This window comes from Heptranchias perlo, chromosome 7, assembly GCF_035084215.1.
Source record: "Heptranchias perlo isolate sHepPer1 chromosome 7, sHepPer1.hap1, whole genome shotgun sequence".
Classification (NCBI taxonomy): Eukaryota; Metazoa; Chordata; class Chondrichthyes; order Hexanchiformes; family Hexanchidae; genus Heptranchias; species Heptranchias perlo.
In genome coordinates this window covers 83,886,505-83,907,067 of record NC_090331.1, presented here as the reverse complement: position 1 = coordinate 83,907,067, position 20,563 = coordinate 83,886,505, and the positions used below count along the sequence as shown (strand labels likewise).

General features: G+C 47.5%; 1 protein-coding gene across 1 annotated transcript in view; it reads left to right on the top strand.

Moving 5' to 3' along the window:
- tspearb (thrombospondin-type laminin G domain and EAR repeats b) overlaps positions 1–20,563 on the top strand; it is a 194,627-nt gene that overhangs the window by 57,861 nt on the left and 116,203 nt on the right. The window contains exons 2-3 of the mRNA XM_067988225.1: positions 11,533–11,753; positions 17,084–17,322. Of these exons, the coding sequence (XP_067844326.1) occupies positions 11,533–11,753; positions 17,084–17,322 (460 nt within the window). The remainder of the gene's footprint in view (positions 1–11,532; positions 11,754–17,083; positions 17,323–20,563) is intronic.

The window sequence follows — 20,563 nt, the reverse complement described above, 5'->3', positions numbered from 1 at the left end:
TTGTTGCTGTGTTGTGGGTAGATTACAGTTTGTTGCTGTGTTGTGGGTAGATTACAGTTTGTTGCTGTGATGGGTAGATTACAGTTTGTTGCTGTGTGTGGGTAGATTACAGTTTGTTGCTGTGATGTGGGTAGATTACAGTTTGTTGCTGTGTTGTGGGTAGATTACAGTTTGTTGCTGTGATGGGTAGATTACAGTTTGTTGCTGTGTGTGGGTAGATTACAGTTTGTTGCTGTGTTGTGGGTAGATTACAGTTTGTTGCTGTGTTGTGGGTAGATTACAGTTTGTTGCTGTGTTGTGGGTAGATTACAGTTTGTTGCTGTGTTGTGGGTAGATTACAGTTTGTTGCTGTGTTGTGGGTAGATTACAGTTTGTTGCTGTGTTGTGGGTAGATTACAGTTTATTGCTGTGTGTGGGTAGATTACAGTTTGTTGCTGTGTTGTGGGTAGATTACAGTTTGTTGCTGTGTTGTGGGTAGATTACAGTTTGTTGCTGTGATGGGTAGATTACAGTTTGTTGCTGTGTTGTGGGTAGATTACAGTTTGTTGCTGTGTTGTGGGTAGATTAAAGTTTGTTGCTGTGATGGGTAGATTACGGTTTGTTGCTGTGTTGTGGGTAGATTACAGTTTGTTGCTGTGATGGGTAGATTACAGTTTGTTGCTGTGTGTGGGTAGATTACAGTTTGTTGCTGTGTGTGGGTAGATTACAGTTTGTTGCTGTGATGGGTAGATTACAGTTTGTTGCTGTGTGTGGGTAGATTACAGTTTGTTGCTGTGTGTGGGTAGATTAAAGTTTGTTGCTGTGATGGGTAGATTACAGTTTGTTGCTGTGTTGTGGGTAGATTAAAGTTTGTTGCTGTGTTGTGGGTAGATTACAGTTTGTTGCTGTGTTGTGGGTAGATTACGGTTTGTTGCTGTGTTGTGGGTAGATTACAGTTTGTTGCTGTGATGGGTAGATTACAGTTTGTTGCTGTGTTGTGGGTAGATTAAAGTTTGTTGCTGTGTTGTGGGTAGATTACAGTTTGTTGCTGTGTTGTGGGTAGATTACAGTTTGTTGCTGTGTTGTGGGTAGATTACAGTTTGTTGCTGTGTTGTGGGTAGATTACAGTTTGTTGCTGTGTGTGGGTAGATTACAGTTTGTTGCTGTGTTGTGGGTAGATTACAGTTTGTTGCTGTGTTGTGGGTAGATTACAGTTTGTTGCTGTGTTGTGGGTAGATTACAGTTTGTTGCTGTGTGTGGGTAGATTACAGTTTGTTGCTGTGTTGTGGGTAGATTACAGTTTGTTGCTGTGATGGGTAGATTACAGTTTGTTGCTGTGTGTGGGTAGATTACAGTTTGTTGCTGTGATGGGTAGATTACAGTTTGTTGCTGTGTTGTGGGTAGATTACAGTTTGTTGCTGTGATGGGTAGATTACAGTTTGTTGCTGTGTTGTGGGTAGATTAAAGTTTGTTGCTGTGTTGTGGGTAGATTACAGTTTGTTGCTGTGTTGTGGGTAGATTACAGTTTGTTGCTGTGTTGTGGGTAGATTACAGTTTGTTGCTATGTGTGGGTAGATTACAGTTTGTTGCTGTGATGGGTAGATTACAGTTTGTTGCTGTGTGTGGGTAGATTACAGTTTGTTGCTGTGATGGGTAGATTACAGTTTGTTGCTGTGTTGTGGGTAGATTACAGTTTGTTGCTGTGTTGTGGGTAGATTACAGTTTGTTGCTGTGTTGTGGGTAGATTACAGTTTGTTGCTGTGTTGTGGGTAGATTACAGTTTGTTGCTGTGTTGTGGGTAGATTACAGTTTGTTGCTGTGTTGTGGGTAGATTACAGTTTATTGCTGTGTGTGGGTAGATTACAGTTTGTTGCTGTGTTGTGGGTAGATTACAGTTTGTTGCTGTGTTGTGGGTAGATTACAGTTTGTTGCTGTGATGGGTAGATTACAGTTTGTTGCTGTGTTGTGGGTAGATTAAAGTTTGTTGCTGTGATGGGTAGATTACGGTTTGTTGCTGTGTTGTGGGTAGATTACAGTTTGTTGCTGTGATGGGTAGATTACAGTTTGTTGCTGTGTTGTGGGTAGATTACAGTTTGTTGCTGTGATGGGTAGATTACAGTTTGTTGCTGTGTGTGGGTAGATTACAGTTTGTTGCTGTGTGTGGGTAGATTACAGTTTGTTGCTGTGTTGTGGGTAGATTAAAGTTTGTTGCTGTGATGGGTAGATTACGGTTTGTTGCTGTGTTGTGGGTAGATTACAGTTTGTTGCTGTGTGTGGGTAGATTACAGTTTGTTGCTGTGTGTGGGTAGATTACAGTTTGTTGCTGTGTTGTGGGTAGATTAAAGTTTGTTGCTGTGATGGGTAGATTACGGTTTGTTGCTGTGTTGTGGGTAGATTACAGTTTGTTGCTGTGATGGGTAGATTACAGTTTGTTGCTGTGTTGTGGGTAGATTACAGTTTGTTGCTGTGATGGGTAGATTACAGTTTGTTGCTGTGTTGTGGGTAGATTAAAGTTTGTTGCTGTGTTGTGGGTAGATTACAGTTTGTTGCTGTGTTGTGGGTAGATTACAGTTTGTTGCTGTGTTGTGGGTAGATTACAGTTTGTTGCTGTGTTGTGGGTAGATTACAGTTTGTTGCTGTGTTGTGGGTAGATTACAGTTTGTTGCTGTGTTGTGGGTAGATTACAGTTTGTTGCTGTGTTGTGGGTAGATTACAGTTTGTTGCTGTGTTGTGGGTAGATTACAGTTTGTTGCTGTGTTGTGGGTAGATTACAGTTTGTTGCTGTGTGTGGGTAGATTACAGTTTGTTGCTGTGTTGTGGGTAGATTACAGTTTGTTGCTGTGATGGGTAGATTACAGTTTGTTGCTGTGTGTGGGTAGATTACAGTTTGTTGCTGTGATGGGTAGATTACAGTTTGTTGCTGTGTGTGGGTAGATTACAGTTTGTTGCTGTGTTGTGGGTAGATTACAGTTTGTTGCTGTGATGGGTAGATTACAGTTTGTTGCTGTGTGTGGGTAGATTACAGTTTGTTGCTGTGTTGTGGGTAGATTACAGTTTGTTGCTGTGATGGGTAGATTACAGTTTGTTGCTGTGTGTGGGTAGATTACAGTTTGTTGCTGTGTTGTGGGTAGATTACAGTTTGTTGCTGTGTTGTGGGTAGATTACAGTTTGTTGCTGTGTTGTGGGTAGATTACAGTTTGTTGCTGTGTTGTGGGTAGATTACAGTTTGTTGCTGTGATGGGTAGATTACAGTTTGTTGCTGTGATGGGTAGATTACAGTTTGTTGCTGTGTGTGGGTAGATTACAGTTTGTTGCTGTGTTGTGGGTAGATTACGGTTTGTTGCTGTGATGGGTAGATTACAGTTTGTTGCTGTGTGTGGGTAGATTACAGTTTGTTGCTGTGTTGTGGGTAGATTACAGTTTGTTGCTGTGATGGGTAGATTACAGTTTGCTGCTGTGTGTGGGTAGATTACAGTTTGTTGCTGTGATGGGTAGATTACAGTTTGTTGCTGTGTTGTGGGTAGATTACAGTTTGTTGCTGTGTGTGGGTAGATTACAGTTTGTTGCTGTGATGGGTAGATTACAGTTTGTTGCTGTGTGTGGGTAGATTACAGTTTGTTGCTGTGATGGGTAGATTACAGTTTGTTGCTGTGTGTGGGTAGATTACAGTTTGTTGCTGTGATGGGTAGATTACAGTTTGTTGCTGTGTTGTGGGTAGATTACAGTTTGTTGCTGTGTGTGGGTAGATTACAGTTTGTTGCTGTGTGTGGGTAGATTACAGTTTGTTGCTGTGATGGGTAGATTACAGTTTGTTGCTGTGTTGTGGGTAGATTACAGTTTGTTGCTGTGTGTGGGTAGATTACAGTTTGTTGCTGTGTTGTGGGTAGATTACAGTTTGTTGCTGTGTTGTGGGTAGATTACAGTTTGTTGCTGTGTTGTGGGTAGATTACAGTTTGTTGCTGTGTGTGGGTAGATTACGGTTTGTTGCTGTGATGGGTAGATTACAGTTTGTTGCTGTGATGGGTAGATTACAGTTTGTTGCTGTGTGTGGGTAGATTACAGTTTGTTGCTGTGTTGTGGGTAGATTACAGTTTGTTGCTGTGTTGTGGGTAGATTACAGTTTGTTGCTGTGTTGTGGGTAGATTACAGTTTGTTGCTGTGTTGTGGGTAGATTACAGTTTGTTGCTGTGTGTGGGTAGATTACAGTTTGTTGCTGTGTTGTGGGTAGATTACAGTTTGTTGCTGTGTGTGGGTAGATTACAGTTTGTTGCTGTGATGGGTAGATTACAGTTTGTTGCTGTGTTGTGGGTAGATTACAGTTTGTTGCTGTGTTGTGGGTAGATTACAGTTTGTTGCTGTGATGGGTAGATTACAGTTTGTTGCTGTGTTGTGGGTAGATTACAGTTTGTTGCTGTGTTGTGGGTAGATTACAGTTTGTTGCTGTGTTGTGGGTAGATTACAGTTTGTTGCTGTGTTGTGGGTAGATTACAGTTTGTTGCTGTGTTGTGGGTAGATTACAGTTTGTTGCTGTGTTGTGGGTAGATTAAAGTTTGTTGCTGTGTGTGGGTAGATTACAGTTTGTTGCTGTGTTGTGGGTAGATTACAGTTCGTTGCTGTGTTGTGGGTAGATTACAGTTTGTTGCTGTGTTGTGGGTAGATTACAGTTTGTTGCTGTGTTGTGGGTAGATTACGGTTTGTTGCTGTGATGGGTAGATTACAGTTTGTTGCTGTGTTGTGGGTAGATTACAGTTTGTTGCTGTGTTGTGGGTAGATTACAGTTTGTTGCTGTGTTGTGGGTAGATTACAGTTTGTTGCTGTGATGGGTAGATTACAGTTTGTTGCTGTGTTGTGGGTAGATTACAGTTTGTTGCTGTGTTGTGGGTAGATTACAGTTTGTTGCTGTGTTGTGGGTAGATTACAGTTTGTTGCTGTGATGGGTAGATTACAGTTTGTTGCTGTGTTGTGGGTAGATTACAGTTTGTTGCTGTGTTGTGGGTAGATTAAAGTTTGTTGCTGTGTTGTGGGTAGATTAAAGTTTGTTGCTGTGTTGTGGGTAGATTACAGTTTGTTGCTGTGTTGTGGGTAGATTACGGTTTGTTGCTGTGATGGGTAGATTACAGTTTGTTGCTGTGTTGTGGGTAGATTACAGTTTGTTGCTGTGTTGTGGGTAGATTACAGTTTGTTGCTGTGTTGTGGGTAGATTACAGTTTGTTGCTGTGATGGGTAGATTACAGTTTGTTGCTGTGTTGTGGGTAGATTACAGTTTGTTGCTGTGATGGGTAGATTACAGTTTGTTGCTATGTGTGGGTAGATTACAGTTTGTTGCTGTGTTGTGGGTAGATTACAGTTTGTTGCTGTGATGGGTAGATTACAGTTTGTTGCTGTGTTGTGGGTAGATTACAGTTTGTTGCTGTGTTGTGGGTAGATTACAGTTTGTTGCTGTGATGGGTAGATTACAGTTTGTTGCTATGTGTGGGTAGATTACAGTTTGTTGCTGTGTTCTGGGTAGATTACAGTTTGTTGCTGTGTTGTGGGTAGATTACAGTTTGTTGCTGTGTGTGGGTAGATTACAGTTTGTTGCTGTGATGGGTAGATTACAGTTTGTTGCTATGTGTGGGTAGATTACAGTTTGTTGCTGTGTTGTGGGTAGATTACAGTTTGTTGCTGTGATGGGTAGATTACAGTTTGTTGCTATGTGTGGGTAGATTACAGTTTGTTGCTGTGTTGTGGGTAGATTACAGTTTGTTGCTGTGATGGGTAGATTACAGTTTGTTGCTGTGTTGTGGGTAGATTACAGTTTGTTGCTGTGTTGTGGGTAGATTACAGTTTGTTGCTGTGTGTGGGTAGATTACAGTTTGTTGCTGTGTTGTGGGTAGATTACAGTTTGTTGCTGTGTGTGGGTAGATTACGGTTTGTTGCTGTGTTGTGGGTAGATTACAGTTTGTTGCTGTGATGGGTAGATTACAGTTTGTTGCTGTGTGTGGGTAGATTACAGTTTGTTGCTGTGTTGTGGGTAGATTACAGTTTGTTGCTGTGTTGTGGGTAGATTACAGTTTGTTGCTGTGTGTGGGTAGATTACAGTTTGTTGCTGTGTGTGGGTAGATTACAGTTTGTTGCTGTGTGTGGGTAGATTACAGTTTGTTGCTGTGATGGGTAGATTACGGTTTGTTGCTGTGTGTGGGTAGATTACAGTTTGTTGCTGTGTTGTGGGTAGATTACAGTTTGTTGCTGTGTGTGGGTAGATTACAGTTTGTTGCTGTGATGGGTAGATTACAGTTTGTTGCTGTGTTGTGGGTAGATTACAGTTTGTTGCTGTGTTGTGGGTAGATTACAGTTTGTTGCTGTGTGTGGGTAGATTACAGTTTGTTGCTGTGTTGTGGGTAGATTACAGTTTGTTGCTGTGTGTGGGTAGATTACAGTTTGTTGCTGTGTTGTGGGTAGATTACAGTTTGTTGCTGTGTTGTGGGTAGATTACAGTTTGTTGCTGTGTGTGGGTAGATTACAGTTTGTTGCTGTGTGTGGGTAGATTACAGTTTGTTGCTGTGTTGTGGGTAGATTACAGTTTGTTGCTGTGTGTGGGTAGATTACAGTTTGTTGCTGTGTGTGGGTAGATTACGGTTTGTTGCTGTGATGGGTAGATTACGGTTTGTTGCTGTGTTGTGGGTAGATTACAGTTTGTTGCTGTGTGTGGGTAGATTACAGTTTGTTGCTGTGTTGTGGGTAGATTACAGTTTGTTGCTGTGTGTGGGTAGATTACAGTTTGTTGCTGTGTTGTGGGTAGATTACAGTTTGTTGCTGTGTTGTGGGTAGATTACAGTTTGTTGCTGTGTGTGGGTAGATTACAGTTTGTTGCTGTGTGTGGGTAGATTACGGTTTGTTGCTGTGTGTGGGTAGATTACAGTTTGTTGCTGTGTGTGGGTAGATTACAGTTTGTTGCTGTGTGTGGGTAGATTACAGTTTGTTGCTGTGTGTGGGTAGATTACAGTTTGTTGCTGTGTGTGGGTAGATTAAAGTTTGTTGTGTATGTGTCGTGTATAGCTTGCTGTATGTGAGTAATGTACAGTTTGCAGTGTGTGGGTAGAGTACAGTTTGCTGTATGGGTAGAGTACAGTATGCTGGGTGTGGGTAGAGTAAAGTTTGATGCTGTGTCGACAGTGTGCAGTTAGATGCTGTGTCAACAGTGTGCAGTTAGATGCTGTGCAGATAGTGTGCAGTTAGATGCTGTGTCGACAGTGTGCAGTTAGATGCTGTGCCGACAGTGTGCAGTTTGATGCTGTGCAGATAGTGTGCAGTTTGATGCTGTGCAGATAGTGTGCAGTTTGATGCTGTGCAGATAGTGTGCAGTTTGATGCTGTGTCTCGGTAGAGTACAGTTGATGCTGGGTGTGGGTAGTGTTCAGTTTGCTGTCTGCGCATAGTGTTCAATTTGCTGTGTGTAGATAATGTTCGCTTTACTGTTTCTGGGTAGTGGTAGTTTCCTGTGCAGGTAGAGTACAGTTTGCTGTGTGTGGGGAGTGCACAATTTGCTGTGTGTGGTTAGTGTTCAGTTTTCTGTGTGGGTAGAATCCAGTTTGCTGTATGAGGGGAGTGTACAATTTGCTGTGGGTAGAGTACAGTTTATCGCGAGTGGGTAATGTACAGTTTGCTGTGCATGGGGAGTGTATCATTTGCTGTCTGCAGGTAGAGTACAGTTTGCTGTGTGTGGGTAGGGTATAGTTTGCTATGTGTGGGGTGTGTACAATTTGCTGTGTGTGGATAGAGTACAGTTTGCTGTTTGTGGGTCGTGGCAGTTTCCTCTGTGGGTAGAGTACAGTTTGCTGTATGAGGGGAGTGTACAATTTGCTGTGCGTGGGTAGTGTACAGTTTGCTGTGTGGATAGAGTGCAGTTTGCTGTGTGTGAGGAGTGACCAATTTGCTGTCTGTAGGTAGAGTGCAGTTTGCTTTGTGTGGGTAGAGTACAGTATGCTGTGTGTGGGTTTAGTACAGTTTGATGCTGTGTGTGGGTAGAATACAGTTTGACACTGTACACACACACCGCACCAAACTATACTCTACCCACAGACAGCGTCAAACTGTATTCTACACACACACCGCACCAAACTGTAGTGTACAGTTTGATGCTATGGGTAGTGTACAGTTCGATGCTGTATGTAATGTACAGTTTGCTGTATGAGGGTAATATACAGTTTGCTCTAAGTTGGTAGTGCACAGTTTGCTGTATGAGGGTAATGTACAGTTTGCTATGCGTGGGTAGTGCACAGTATAATGCTGTTAGTGTGGAGTACAGTTTGATGCTGTGTATGTGTAAAGTACATTGTCCAGTTTGATGCTGTGTGGGAAGTGAAGAGTTTGAAGTTGTTTCTGGGTAGAGTACAGTTTGATGCTGTGTGTGGGTAGTCTATAATTTGATGCTGTGTTGGTAGTGTACAATTTGCTGTGTTCGGGTAGTGTACAGTTTGCTATATGTATGTGATATACAGTTTGCTGTATGTGGATAATGTATAGTTTGCTGTGTCTGGGTAGTGTACATTTTGATGCTGTGTAGGTGGTTTTCAGTATGCTGTGTGTGGGTAGTGTACACCTTGCTGTGTGTAGGTAATGTATAATTTGATGCTGTGCTAGAGTAAAGTTTGATGTGTGTATGTAGTGCACAATTTGCTGTGTATGGGTAATGTACAGTTTTCTGTGTGTGGGGAGTGTACAGTTTTCTGTGTGTGGGGAGTGTACAGTTTTCTGTGTGTGGGGAGTGTACAGTTTTCTGTGTGTGGGGAGTGTACAGTTTTCTGTGTGTGGGGAGTGTACAGTTTTCTGTGTGTGGGGAGTGTACAGTTTTCTGTGTGTGGGTCGTGTACAGTTTTCTGTGTGTGGGTAGCGGTAGTTTCCTGTGTGAGTAGAGTACAGTTTGCTGTATGAAGGAACGGCGATATATTTCCAAGTCAGGATGGTCTGTGACTTGGAGGGGAACGTGCAGGTGGTGTTGTTCCCATGTGCCTGCTGCTCTTGTCCTTCTAGGTGGTAGAGGTCGTGGGTTTGGGAGGTGCTGTCGAAGAAGCCTTGGCGAGTTGCTGCAGTGCATCCTGTGGATGGTACACACTGCAGCCACTGTGCGCCGGTGGTGAAGGGAGTGAATGTTTAGGGTGGTGGATGGGGTACCAATCAAGCGGGCTGCTTTGTCCTGGATGGTGTCGAGCTTCTTGAGTGTTGTTGGAGCTGCACTCATCCAGGCAAGTGGAGAGTATTCCATCACACTCCTGACTTGTGCCTTGAAGATGTTGGAAAGGCTTTGGGGAGTCAGGAGGTGAGTCACTCACCGCAGAATACCCAGCCTCTGACCTGCTCTTGTAGCCACAGTATTTATATGGCTGGTCCAGTTAAGTTTCTGGTCAACGGTGACCCCCAGGATGTTGATGGTGGGGGATTCGGCGATGGTAATGTCGTTGAATGTCAAGGGGAGGTGGTTAGACTCTCTTGTTGGAGGTGGTCATGCCTAGCACTTATGAGCCCAAGCCTGGATGTTGTCCAGGTCTTGCTGCATGCGGGCTCGGACTGCTTCATTATCTGAGGGGTTGCGAATGGAACTGAACACTGTGCAATCATCAGCGAACATCCCCATTTCTGACCTTATGATGGAGGGAAGATCATTGATGAAGCAGCTGAAGATGGTTGGGCCTAGGACACTGCCCTGAGGAACTCCTGCAGCAATGTCCTGGGGCTGAGATGATTGGCCTCCAACAACCACTACCATCTTCCTTTGTGCTAGGTATGACTCCAGCCACTGGAGAGTTTTCCCTGATTCCCATTGACTTCAATTTTACGAGGGCTCCTTGGTGCCACACTCGGTCAAATGCTGCCTTGATGTCAAGGGCAGTCACTCTCACCTCACCTCTGGAATTCAGCTCTTTTGTCCATGTGTGTGGGTGGGGCGGAGTTTTGACGTGTGTGTGGGTGGGGCGGAGTTTTGACGTGTGTGTGGGTGTGGGTGGGGCGGAGTTTTGACGTGTGTGTGGGTGGGGCGGAGTTTTGACGTGTGTGTGTGTGTGGGTGGGGCGGTGTTTTGACGTGTGTGTGGGTGGGGCGGAGTTTTGACGTGTGTGTGGGTGTGGGTGGGGCGGAGTTTTGACGTGTGTGGGTGTGGGTGGGGCGGTGTTTTGACGTGTGTGTGTGTGTGGGTGGGGCGGAGTTTTGACGTGTGTGGGTGTGGGTGGGGCGGAGTTTTGACGTGTGTGTGTGTGTGGGTGGGGCGGTGTTTTGACGTGTGTGTGGGTGGGGCGGAGTTTTGACGTGTGTGTGGGTGTGGGTGGGGCGGTGTTTTGACGTGTGTGTGTGTGTGGGTGGGGCGGTGTTTTGACGTGTGTGTGGGTGGGGCGGAGTTTTGACGTGTGTGTGGGTGTGGGTGGGGCGGAGTTTTGACGTGTGTGGGTGTGGGTGGGGCGGTGTTTTGACGTGTGTGTGTGTGTGGGTGGGGCGGAGTTTTGACGTGTGTGGGTGTGGGTGGGGCGGAGTTTTGACGTGTGTGTGGGTGTGGGTGGGGCGGAGTTTTGACGTGTGTGTGGGTGTGGGTGGGGCGGTGTTTTGATGTGTGTGTGTGTGGGTGGGGCGGTGTTTTGACGTGTGTGTGTGTGTGGGTGGGGCGGTGTTTTGACGTGTGTGTGGGTGTGGGTGGGGCGGTGTTTTGACATGTGTGTGTGTGTGGGTGGGGCGGAGTTTTGACGTGTGTGTGGGTGTGGGTGGGGCAGTGTTTTGACGTGTGTGTGTGTGGGTGGGGCGGAGTTTTGACGTGTGTGTGTGTGGGTGGGGCGGAGTTTTGACGTGTGTGTGGGTGTGGGTGGGGCGGAGTTTTGACGTGTGTGTGGGTGTGGGTGGGGCGGTGTTTTGACGTGTGTGGGTGTGGGTGGGGCGGAGTTTTGACGTGTGTGTGGGTGTGGGTGGGGCGGAGTTTTGACGTGTGTGTGTGTGGGTGGGGCGGAGTTTTGACGTGTGTGTGGGTGTGGGTGGGGCAGTGTTTTGACGTGTGTGTGTGTGGGTGGGGCGGAGTTTTGACGTGTGTGTGTGTGGGTGGGGCGGAGTTTTGACGTGTGTGTGGGTGTGGGTGGGGCGGAGTTTTGACGTGTGTGTGGGTGTGGGTGGGGCGGTGTTTTGACGTGTGTGGGTGTGGGTGGGGCGGAGTTTTGACGTGTGTGTGGGTGTGGGTGGGGCGGAGTTTTGACGTGTGTGGGTGTGGGTGGGGCGGAGTTTTGACGTGTGTGTGGGTGTGGGTGGGGCGGAGTTTTGACGTGTGTGTGGGTGTGGGTGGGGCGGTGTTTTGACGTGTGTGTGGGTGTGGGTGGGGCGGAGTTTTGACGTGTGTGTGGGTGTGGGTGGGGCGGTGTTTTGACGTGTGTGTGTGTGTGGGTGGGGCGGAGTTTTGACGTGTGTGTGGGTGTGGGTGGGGCGGTGTTTTGATGCTCCCATTAATTGAGACGATGCTGAAGTGACAGTTTGCAGTGGTGTAATTACGTCCAGTCCGTGTGTCGATGGGTTCTGATTTTTATCAGTAATGCCAATGCCTCTTTAGATTTGGAACCATTGGATCTCTTGTCGGAAATCATTGAAGTCCCTTGGACGAAGATGACTGCAGTCCGGATGGTCCAGGAGCGTGGAGCCCGTGGGCTGCGACTCAGTACGGATCTGAAAAGAGTTAGTTTCTCAGCCTCGCTCATCTTCAAAATCTGCAACTACTTCCCAGCCGAATTCTCCATCGTCATCACACTGAAAGTGAACAGCATGACATCAAAGGTACAGGACACAACCATTGGGATATTATTGAGCTGGGTTGGTGCAATACTTTAACATTTTGCTTAGTCATGTAACAACGCTGTGTTATTGCTAAGAAAACTGGAACTGGGTCTTGTTTAAAGGTGAAGTAAGAGTGATATTACAGAGACACACTTTGGTGCAGAATCATTTCGAGTTGTCCTTGCACTAATATTTCTGGGACAACCTGTTAATTATAGGGTTGCCAAATCTGCTTGGAGGTATTCAGAAGAACATAAGAAATAGGAGCATGAGTAGGCCATCCGGCCCCTCGAGTCTGCTCTACCATTCAATCAGATCATGGCTGATCTTCAACCTCAACTCCACTTTCACGCCCGATCCCCATATCCCTTGATTCCCTTAGAGTCCAAAAATCGATCTCAGCCTTGAATATACTCAACGACTGAGCATTCACAGTCCTCTGGGGTAGAGAATGCCAAAGATTCACAACCCTCTGAGTGAAGAAATTCCTCCTCATCTCAGTCTTAAATGGCCGATCCCTTATCCTGAGACTTTGCCCCCTAGTTCTAGACTCTCGAGCCAGGGGAAACAACCTCTCAGCATCTACCCTGTCAAGTCCCCTCAGAATCTTAAATGTTTCAATGAGATCACCTCTCATTCTTCTAAACTACAGAGAATATAGGCCCATTTTACTCAATCTGTCCCGATAAGACAACCCTCTCATCCCAGGAATTAATCTAATGAACCTTCATTGCACCACCTCCAAGGCAAGTATATCCTTCCTTAGATAAAGAGACCAAAACTGTACACAGTACTCCAGGTGAGGTCTCACCAAAGCCCTGTACAATTATAGTAAGACTTCCTTACTCTTGTACTCCAACCCCCTTGCAATAAAGGCTAACATACCATTTGCCTTCCTCATAGCTTGCAGTACCTGCATGTTAACTTTCTGTGTTTCTTGTTCAAGGACGCCCAAATCTCTCTGAACACCAACATTCAATAGTTTCTCACCATTTCAAAAATATTCTGTTTTTCTATTCTTCCTACCAAAGTGAATAACCTCACATTTCTCCACACTATACTCCATCTGCCACTTTCTTGCCCACTCACTTAACCTGTCGATATCCCTTTGCAGACTCTTTGTGTCCTCCTCACAGCTTACTTTCCCACCGAGCTTTGTGTCGTCAGCAAACTTGGATACATTACACTCAGTCCCTTCATCTAAGTCATTAATATAGATTGTAAATAGCTGAGGCCCAAGCACTGATCCTTGCAGTACCCCACTAGTTACAGCCTGTCAACCTGACAATGACCCGTTTATCCATACACTGTTTTCTGTCTGTGGAGGTTTCATCACATGACCTCTCGCCTCCACCTGCCTCGACCCCACACTCACGCCATTGGTTGGCCGACACGTCCATCCTCGCAGTGCCCCGTCTTACTGCAAAAATTGGAAAGCAAATAGACTCTTTGACCCCGATATTTACGGGGAGGCGGGGATGGAGCAGGGCGACTGTCAGCAGCCAGGAAATTCGGAAATGCAGGATAGGCGGAGGTCCTGCCGCATTTAATGGCAGGAGAGTTATTGTGGTCAGTTTCCCACCCGGCAGCCAGCCAGATCGAGAGGCTGGGCATTGCCGGGCGAGAAAGCCTGCTGTAGAAGGCAGCAGCCGGGGACCAGAGAGGATGGAGTGAGGGAGAGAGAAATAGATCACGGGGGAATGAGAAAACGTGGGGGGTCTGGAGATCGGATCGTGGGGGGGAGAGGGTCTGGAGATCGGATCGTGGGGAGGAGAGGGTCTGGAGATCGGATCGTGGGGGGGAGAGGGGTCTGGAGATCGGATCGTGGGGAGGGGTCTGGAGATCGGATCGTGGGGAGGAGAGGGTCTGGAGATCGGATCGTGGGGGGGAGAGGGGTCTGGAGATCGGATCGTGGGGGGGGAGGGGTCTGGAGATCGGATTGTGGGGAGGAGAGGGTCTGGAGATCGGATCATGGGGAGGGGTCTGGAGATCGGATCGTGGGGGGGGAGAGGGTCTGGAGATCGGATCGTGGTGGGGGGGGGGTCTGGAGATCGGATTGTGGGGAGGAGAGGGGTCTGGAGATCGGATCGTGGGGAGGGGTCTGGAGATCGGATCGTGGGGAGGGGAGGGTCTGGAGATCGGATCGTGGGGGGAGGGGTCTGGAGATCGGATCGTGGGGGGGGAGAGGGTCTGGAGTTCGGATCGTGGGGGGGAGAGGGGTCTGGAGTTTGGATCGTGGGGGGGAGAGGGGTCTGGAGTTCGGATCGTGGGGGAGGGGTCTGGAGATCGGATCGTGGGGGAGGGGTCTGGAGATCGGATCGTGGGGACGGGAGGGTCTGGAGATCGGATCGTGGGGGAGGGGTCTGGAGATCGGATCGTGGGGAGGAGAGGGTCTGGAGATCGGATCGTGGCGGGGAGAGGGTCTGGAGATCGGATCGTGGGGGGGAGAGGGGTCTGGAGATCGGATCGTGGGGGGGAGAGGGGTCTGGAGTTTGGATCGTGGGGGGGAGAGGGGTCTGGAGTTCGGATCCTGGGGCGGAGAGGGTCTGGAGATCGGATCGTGGGGAGAGGTCTGGAGATCGGATCGTGGGGGGGAGAGGGTCTGGAGATCGGATCGTGGGGGGGAGAGGGTCTGGAGATCGGATCGTGGGGAGGAGAGGGTCTGGAGATCGGATCGTGGGGAGGGGTCTGGAGATCAGATCGTGGGGAGGAGAGGGTCTGGAGATTGGATCGTGGGGGGGACAGGGGTCTGGAGATCGGATCGTGGGGAGGGGAGGGGTCTGGAGTTCGGATCGTGGGGGGGACAGGGGTCTGGAGATCGGATCGTGGGGACGGTTGGGTCTGGAGATCGGATCGTGGGGAGGGGAGGGGTCTGGAGTTCGGATCGTGGGGGGGACAGGGGTCTGGAGTTCGGATCGTGGGGAGGAGGGGTTTGGAGTTCGGATCGCGGCGGAGGTGTTCTGGAGATGCATAAGAAATAGGAGCAGGAGTAGACCATACGGCCCCTCGAGTCTGCTCCACCATTCAATCAGATCATGGCTGATCTTCAACCTCAACTCCACCTTCACCCCCAATCCCCATGTCCCTCAATTCTCTTAGCGTCCAAAAATCTAACAATCTCAGCCTTGAATATACTCAATGACTCAGCATCCACAGTCCTCTGGGGTAGAGAATTCCAAAGATTCACAACCCTCTGAGTGAAGAAATCTCTCCTTATCTCAGTCTTAAATGGCCGACCCCTTATCCTGACACTGTGCCTCCTAGTTCTAGACTCTCCAGCCGGGGAAATCGCCTCTCAGACACTACCCTGTCAAGCCCCCTCAGAATCTTATATGTTTCAATGAGATCACCTCTCATTCTTCTAAACTCCAGAGAGTATAGGCCCATTCTACTCAACCTCTCTTCATAGGACAACCCTCTCATCCCAGGAATTAATTTAGTGAACCTTTGTTGCACCGCCTCTAAGGCAAGTATATCCTTCCTTAGATAAGGAGACTAAAACTGCACACTGTACACCGGGTGTGGTCTCACCAAAGCCCTGTACAATTATAGTAAGACTTCCTTACTCTTCTACTCCAACCCCCTTGCAAGAATGGCCAACATACCATTTGTCTTCCTAATTGCTTGCTGTACCTGCATGTTAACTTTCTGTGTTTCGTGTACAAGGACACCCAAATCCTCGGGGTTGGGGGGGTGGGGTGTCTGGACATGGGATCGTTGTGGGAGAGGGGGGGGGTTTCTGGAGATCACGGGGAGGGAGAGAATGCGGCAGGTTTGTTCGAGGAGCTTTGTGGGGGAAGCACCCCTGCTCCTCCTGGCCCACCTGCAGTGCTGGAAAAGCATTTACCTGCTGGATCCGGCAGTCCTCGCCTCCCTTCAGCTGTCGGGTTTCCCGAATCCTGGAAAACCCAGCCTGCAGCCATTTAATTCAAATGGCTGCTAAAATCTGAGGAACGGAGCCTCATTTAAATATTATAATTACCGACCCGCCTCTCGAGAGCAGCTTACTCGCCCAACCCCCCAAACCCGCCCCGGTTAAACTGGAAGTGGCTGCGTTCGCGGTAGGTTGGGGTCGGGTTTCACATATTTACCAACTTAACCCCACCCCCCGCCCCTCCACCAACCGACCCTCTCCTGCCCGTCCTGGGGGATTTAAATTCCCCTTTTTGTTACCCGATTGGATGATTCTTGACTGGTCAAACAGCCTTTTTTTACCCCACCTCCAATATTTTTATAGCTAATAAACAAAAGTGTGCAAAGAAAATGAAAAAATACACCCAATTTTTGATAACGCCCCTATGATTTTTCTCCTGGTTTGCTCGCAGCAGTGTCCAGGAGATTAGTCTTTAATTCCTGGAGACTCGGGGTCAATCCAGGAGGATTGGCAACCCTCTCGTTACATGTAAAGATTAGAGCAGCAAGGCTCCTCCTCTGACTCCTGTAGTTGAAGCTGTGATTGGCTGAGGGACACATACCAGGGATGTCCCAGGTCAGTTGTGGAGACCCTACCTGCCACTCCAGGTGAGATTACCTCGTTCAGCGTAGACTGGGAATTGAAGCCAGCACAATACTGATCTTTTTTATTCGTTCATGGGATGTGGGCGTCGCTGGCAAGGCCGGCATTTATTGCCCATCCCTAATTGCCCTTGAGAAGGTGGTGGTGAGCCGCCTTCTTGAACCGCTGCAGTCCGTGTGGTGAAGGTTCTCCCACAGTGCTGTTAGGAAGGGAGTTCCAGGATTTTGACCCAGTGACGATGAAGGAACGGTGATATATTTCCAAGTTGGGATGGTGTGCAAGATTGGTACAACTGTGCCACTCACTGGCTAAATTCCCCTGTAAGACTGTAGTGGAGCCTGGAGAAGCACTCCTGCAACTCCCAGCTAGATATTCAGGCAAATATTTTTTAAAAACTTATCTTTTTGGTGGTGACCTGCAGCGGTCCCTTTAAGGGATAAATATTGACCAGAACTCTGGGAAAAACTCCTCTGCTTTTCTTCGAAATAATGCCATGGGATCATTTATGTCCACCTCAGAGGCAGATGGAGCTTCGGCTTAACATCTCATCCGAAAGCTAGCACCTCCGACAGTGCGGCACTCCCTCAGTACTGCACTGGGAGTGTCAGCCTAGATTTTGGGCTCAAGTCTCTGGAGTGGGACTCGAAGCTGCGACCTCTGACTCAGAAATGAGAGTGGCACCCACTGAGCCAGGACTGACACAATGGTGAGAAAGTGAGTAGCTGGGGTTGATCTATCAAAAGGGGGTCTAGTGGACTTTTCCTGCGAATTGAAAATCTTATGTTCTTATCCAACAATTCCATTTGCTTTCCAGAAAAACGAATACATCTTCACTTTGCTCCAAGAAAACTCGAACCACATGCTGCTGGGGCTGAGGATCTCATCTAACAAGCTCCATCTTGAGTTCTCCCACGGTGACATCCCCTACAGTCACAAGAAGCGAGTCACGTTCAGAGATGTCTACCTGGCCGATCGGCGCTGGCACACCTTGGTGCTGGCTGTATCGGGCGATTTTGTGTCTCTCACCGTGGACTGCTGCCACCCTATAGACATGTGAGTAATTCTCAACTCCTCCCCTCCCCCCACGTTCGAAGTGGCGGAGAGGTATGACCGTCACGTGGTTTCCCCGCGAGTTCTGCCCATCTCCTGCGGAGGTCAGAGCTGGAGATTCAGGGTCAATGGATTTTTTTCCTGAAATGATGAGGACAGGTTGCATAGACTAGGCTTTTATTCCCATGAGTATAGAAGATTAAGGGGTGATCTAATTGAGGTATTTAAGATGATTAAAGGATTTGATAGGGTAGATAGAGAGAAACTAGTTCCTCTGGTGGGCGAGTCCAGAACAAGGGGACATAACCTTAAAATTAGAGCTGGGTCATTCAGGGGTGATGTCAGGAAGCACTTCTTCACACAAAGGGTAGTGGAAATCTGGAACATTCTGCCCAAAAAGCTGTTGAGGCTGGGGGTCAATTGACAATTTCAAAACTGAGATTGATAGATTTTTGTTAGGCAAGGGTATTATGGGATATGGAACCAAGGCGGGTAAATGGAGTAAAGATACAGCTCAGCCATGATTTGATTGAATGGTGGAACAGGCTCAAAGGGCTGAATGGCCTACTGCTGTTCCTATGAAGTTTTTAAAGGGCCGCCGCCTTCAATGAAAACATTCAACAACTTAAGTTGCATTGAAATGGATCATCACGTCCTTCTTCAGGGAAAGATGGCTGTTCCTCCATCTTTCCCTGAAGAGCCTGACTCCTTTACCAAACTAAAAATCTGTGCTTTCTCCAATGACTGCTGCTGATAAACCTGTTTCTCGTAGCCTGGTAGCATGGGCTCAAGTAGCTGGGTCCGCGAGTCTGGGGAAAAGGGATCTCAAAAGCACAGATGTCGAGTGGTGGCTCACAGATCCCTGGAATCGGCTGTTCCCTGGGCGATCAGGAGGTTGGAGCAAACAATCTTTATCCAGAGGGTGATTAGGATTTGCTGCGTTCTTTGCCGCAAATGGGAGGGTCTCATAAATTATTTTTAAAAGGGAGTTAGTTGCTTGATTTAGAGGAATGTTAAAGGGAATGGGGAACAAGTGGGAGAGCGGGATTAGATTAGGTGACTCGAGTGGAGGCTCTGACCATCATTTTCCAATCCTCTCTGGCTACAGGCATGGTGCCGGAGGACTGCTAATGTTGTACCGTTGTTTAAAAAGGGAGAAAGAGATAGACCGAGTAATTACAGGCCAGTCAGTCTAATCTCGGTGGTGGGCAAATTATTGGAATCGATTCTTAGGGACAGCATAAATCGTCATTTAGAAAGGCACAGAGTAATCAAGGACAGTCAGCATGGATTTAAGGGACGGTCGTGTCTGACTAACTTGATTGAATTTTTTGATGAGGTAACAAGGAAGTCGATGAGGGTAACGCGTTTGATGTATTCTACGTGGATTTTAGCAAAGCTTTTCACAAGGTCCCACATGGCAGACCGGTCAAAAAAGTAAAATCCCATGAGATCCAAGGGAAGGTAGCAGGAAGCAAAGGGTAATGGTTGATGAGTCTTTTTGAGACTGGAAGGCTGTTTCCAGTGGGGTTCCACAGGGCTCAGTACTAGGCCCCTTGCTTTTTGTGGTATATATTAACAATTTGGACTTGAATGTGGGGGGCTTGATCAAGAAGTTTGCAGATGACACAAAAATTGGCCATGTGGTTGACAGTGAGGAGGAAAGCTGTAGACTGCAGGAAGATATCAATGGACTGGTCAGATGGGCAGAAAAGTGGCAAATGGAATTCAATCCAGAGAAGTGTGAGGAAACGCATTTGGGAAGGGCAAACAAGGCAAGGGAATACACAATAAATGGGAGGATACTGAGAGGTGTAGAGGAAGAAAGGGACCTTGAAGTGCATGTCCACAGATCCCTGAAGGTAGCAGGACAGGTAGATAAGATGGTTAAAAAGGCATGTGGAATCCATTCTTTTCTTACCAGATGCATAGAATATAAGAGCAGGGAGATTATGCTAGAACTGTATAAAACATCGGTTAGGCCACAGCTTGAGTACTGCGTACGATTCTGGTCACCACATTACAGGAAAGATGTGATTGCACTAGAGAGAGTACAGAGGAGATTTACAAGGATGTTGGAGAATTTTGGCTATGAGAAAAGATTGGATAGGCTGGGGTTGTTTTCTTTGGAACAAAGGAGGCTGAGTGGAGATTTAATTGAGGTATATAAAATTATGTCGGGAGTGGATAGGAAGGACCTATTTCTCTTGGCAGAGAGGTCAATAACCAGGGGGCATAGATTTAAAGTAATTGGTAGAAGGATTAGAGGGGAGCTGAGGAGAAATTTTTTCACCCAGAGGGTGGTGGGGGTCTGGAACTCTCTGCCTGAAAGGGTGGAGGAGGCAGAAACCCTCAACTCATTTAAAAAGTACTTGGATGTGCACTTGAAGTGCCGTAACCTACAGGGCTACAGACCAAGTGCTGGAAATTGGGATTAAGCTGGATAGCTCTTTTTCGGCCGGCATGGACACGATGGGCCGAACGGCCTCCTTCAGTGCCGTAACTTTTTATGATTCTATGATCAGTGGGGCTGGGCCTATGGAGGTGGGGGAGCGATCAGTTCAGCCCAAGTACCCACCTTCCCCCCCACCGCGACCCCTCCAGCCAGCGAAGACGAGAATCTACCCCAGAGTGAGTGACAGGTGACAGTGCTAATTGTGGAAGGAGGAGTGCGATTCCTCCAGTAAAGAAGACTCCGATCTCCATCTCTGAGAGAGTCGAACTCCTGGCATTTACAACTGAGTCTCTGCTCTCTCTTTGTAGGACGTTGCTACGTTTTACCTGTCTGCTGTGTCTCTGGGACATTGCTACGTTTAACCTGCCTGCTCTCGCTCTCTCTGGGATGTTTCTACGTTTTACCTGTCTGCTCTCTCTCTGGGGCGTTGCTAAGTTTTACCTGTCTGCTTTCTGGGACGTTGCTACGTTTAACCTGCCTGCTCTCGCTCTCTCTGGGATGTTTCCACGTTTTACCTGTCTGCTCTCTCTCTCTGGGACGTTTCTACGTTTTGCCTGTCCGTTCACTCTCTCTGTGGGACATTGTTACATCTAGCTGTCTGCTCTCTCTGTCTGGGATGTTGTTACGCTTCACCTGTCTGCTCTCTCTGTCTGGGATGTTGTTACACTTCACCTGTCTGCTCTCTCTGTCTGGGACATTGTTACGTTTTACCTGTCTGCTCTCTGTCTGGGACGTTATTACGTTTTACCTGTCTGCTCTCTCTGTCTGGGACGTTGTTACGTTTTACCT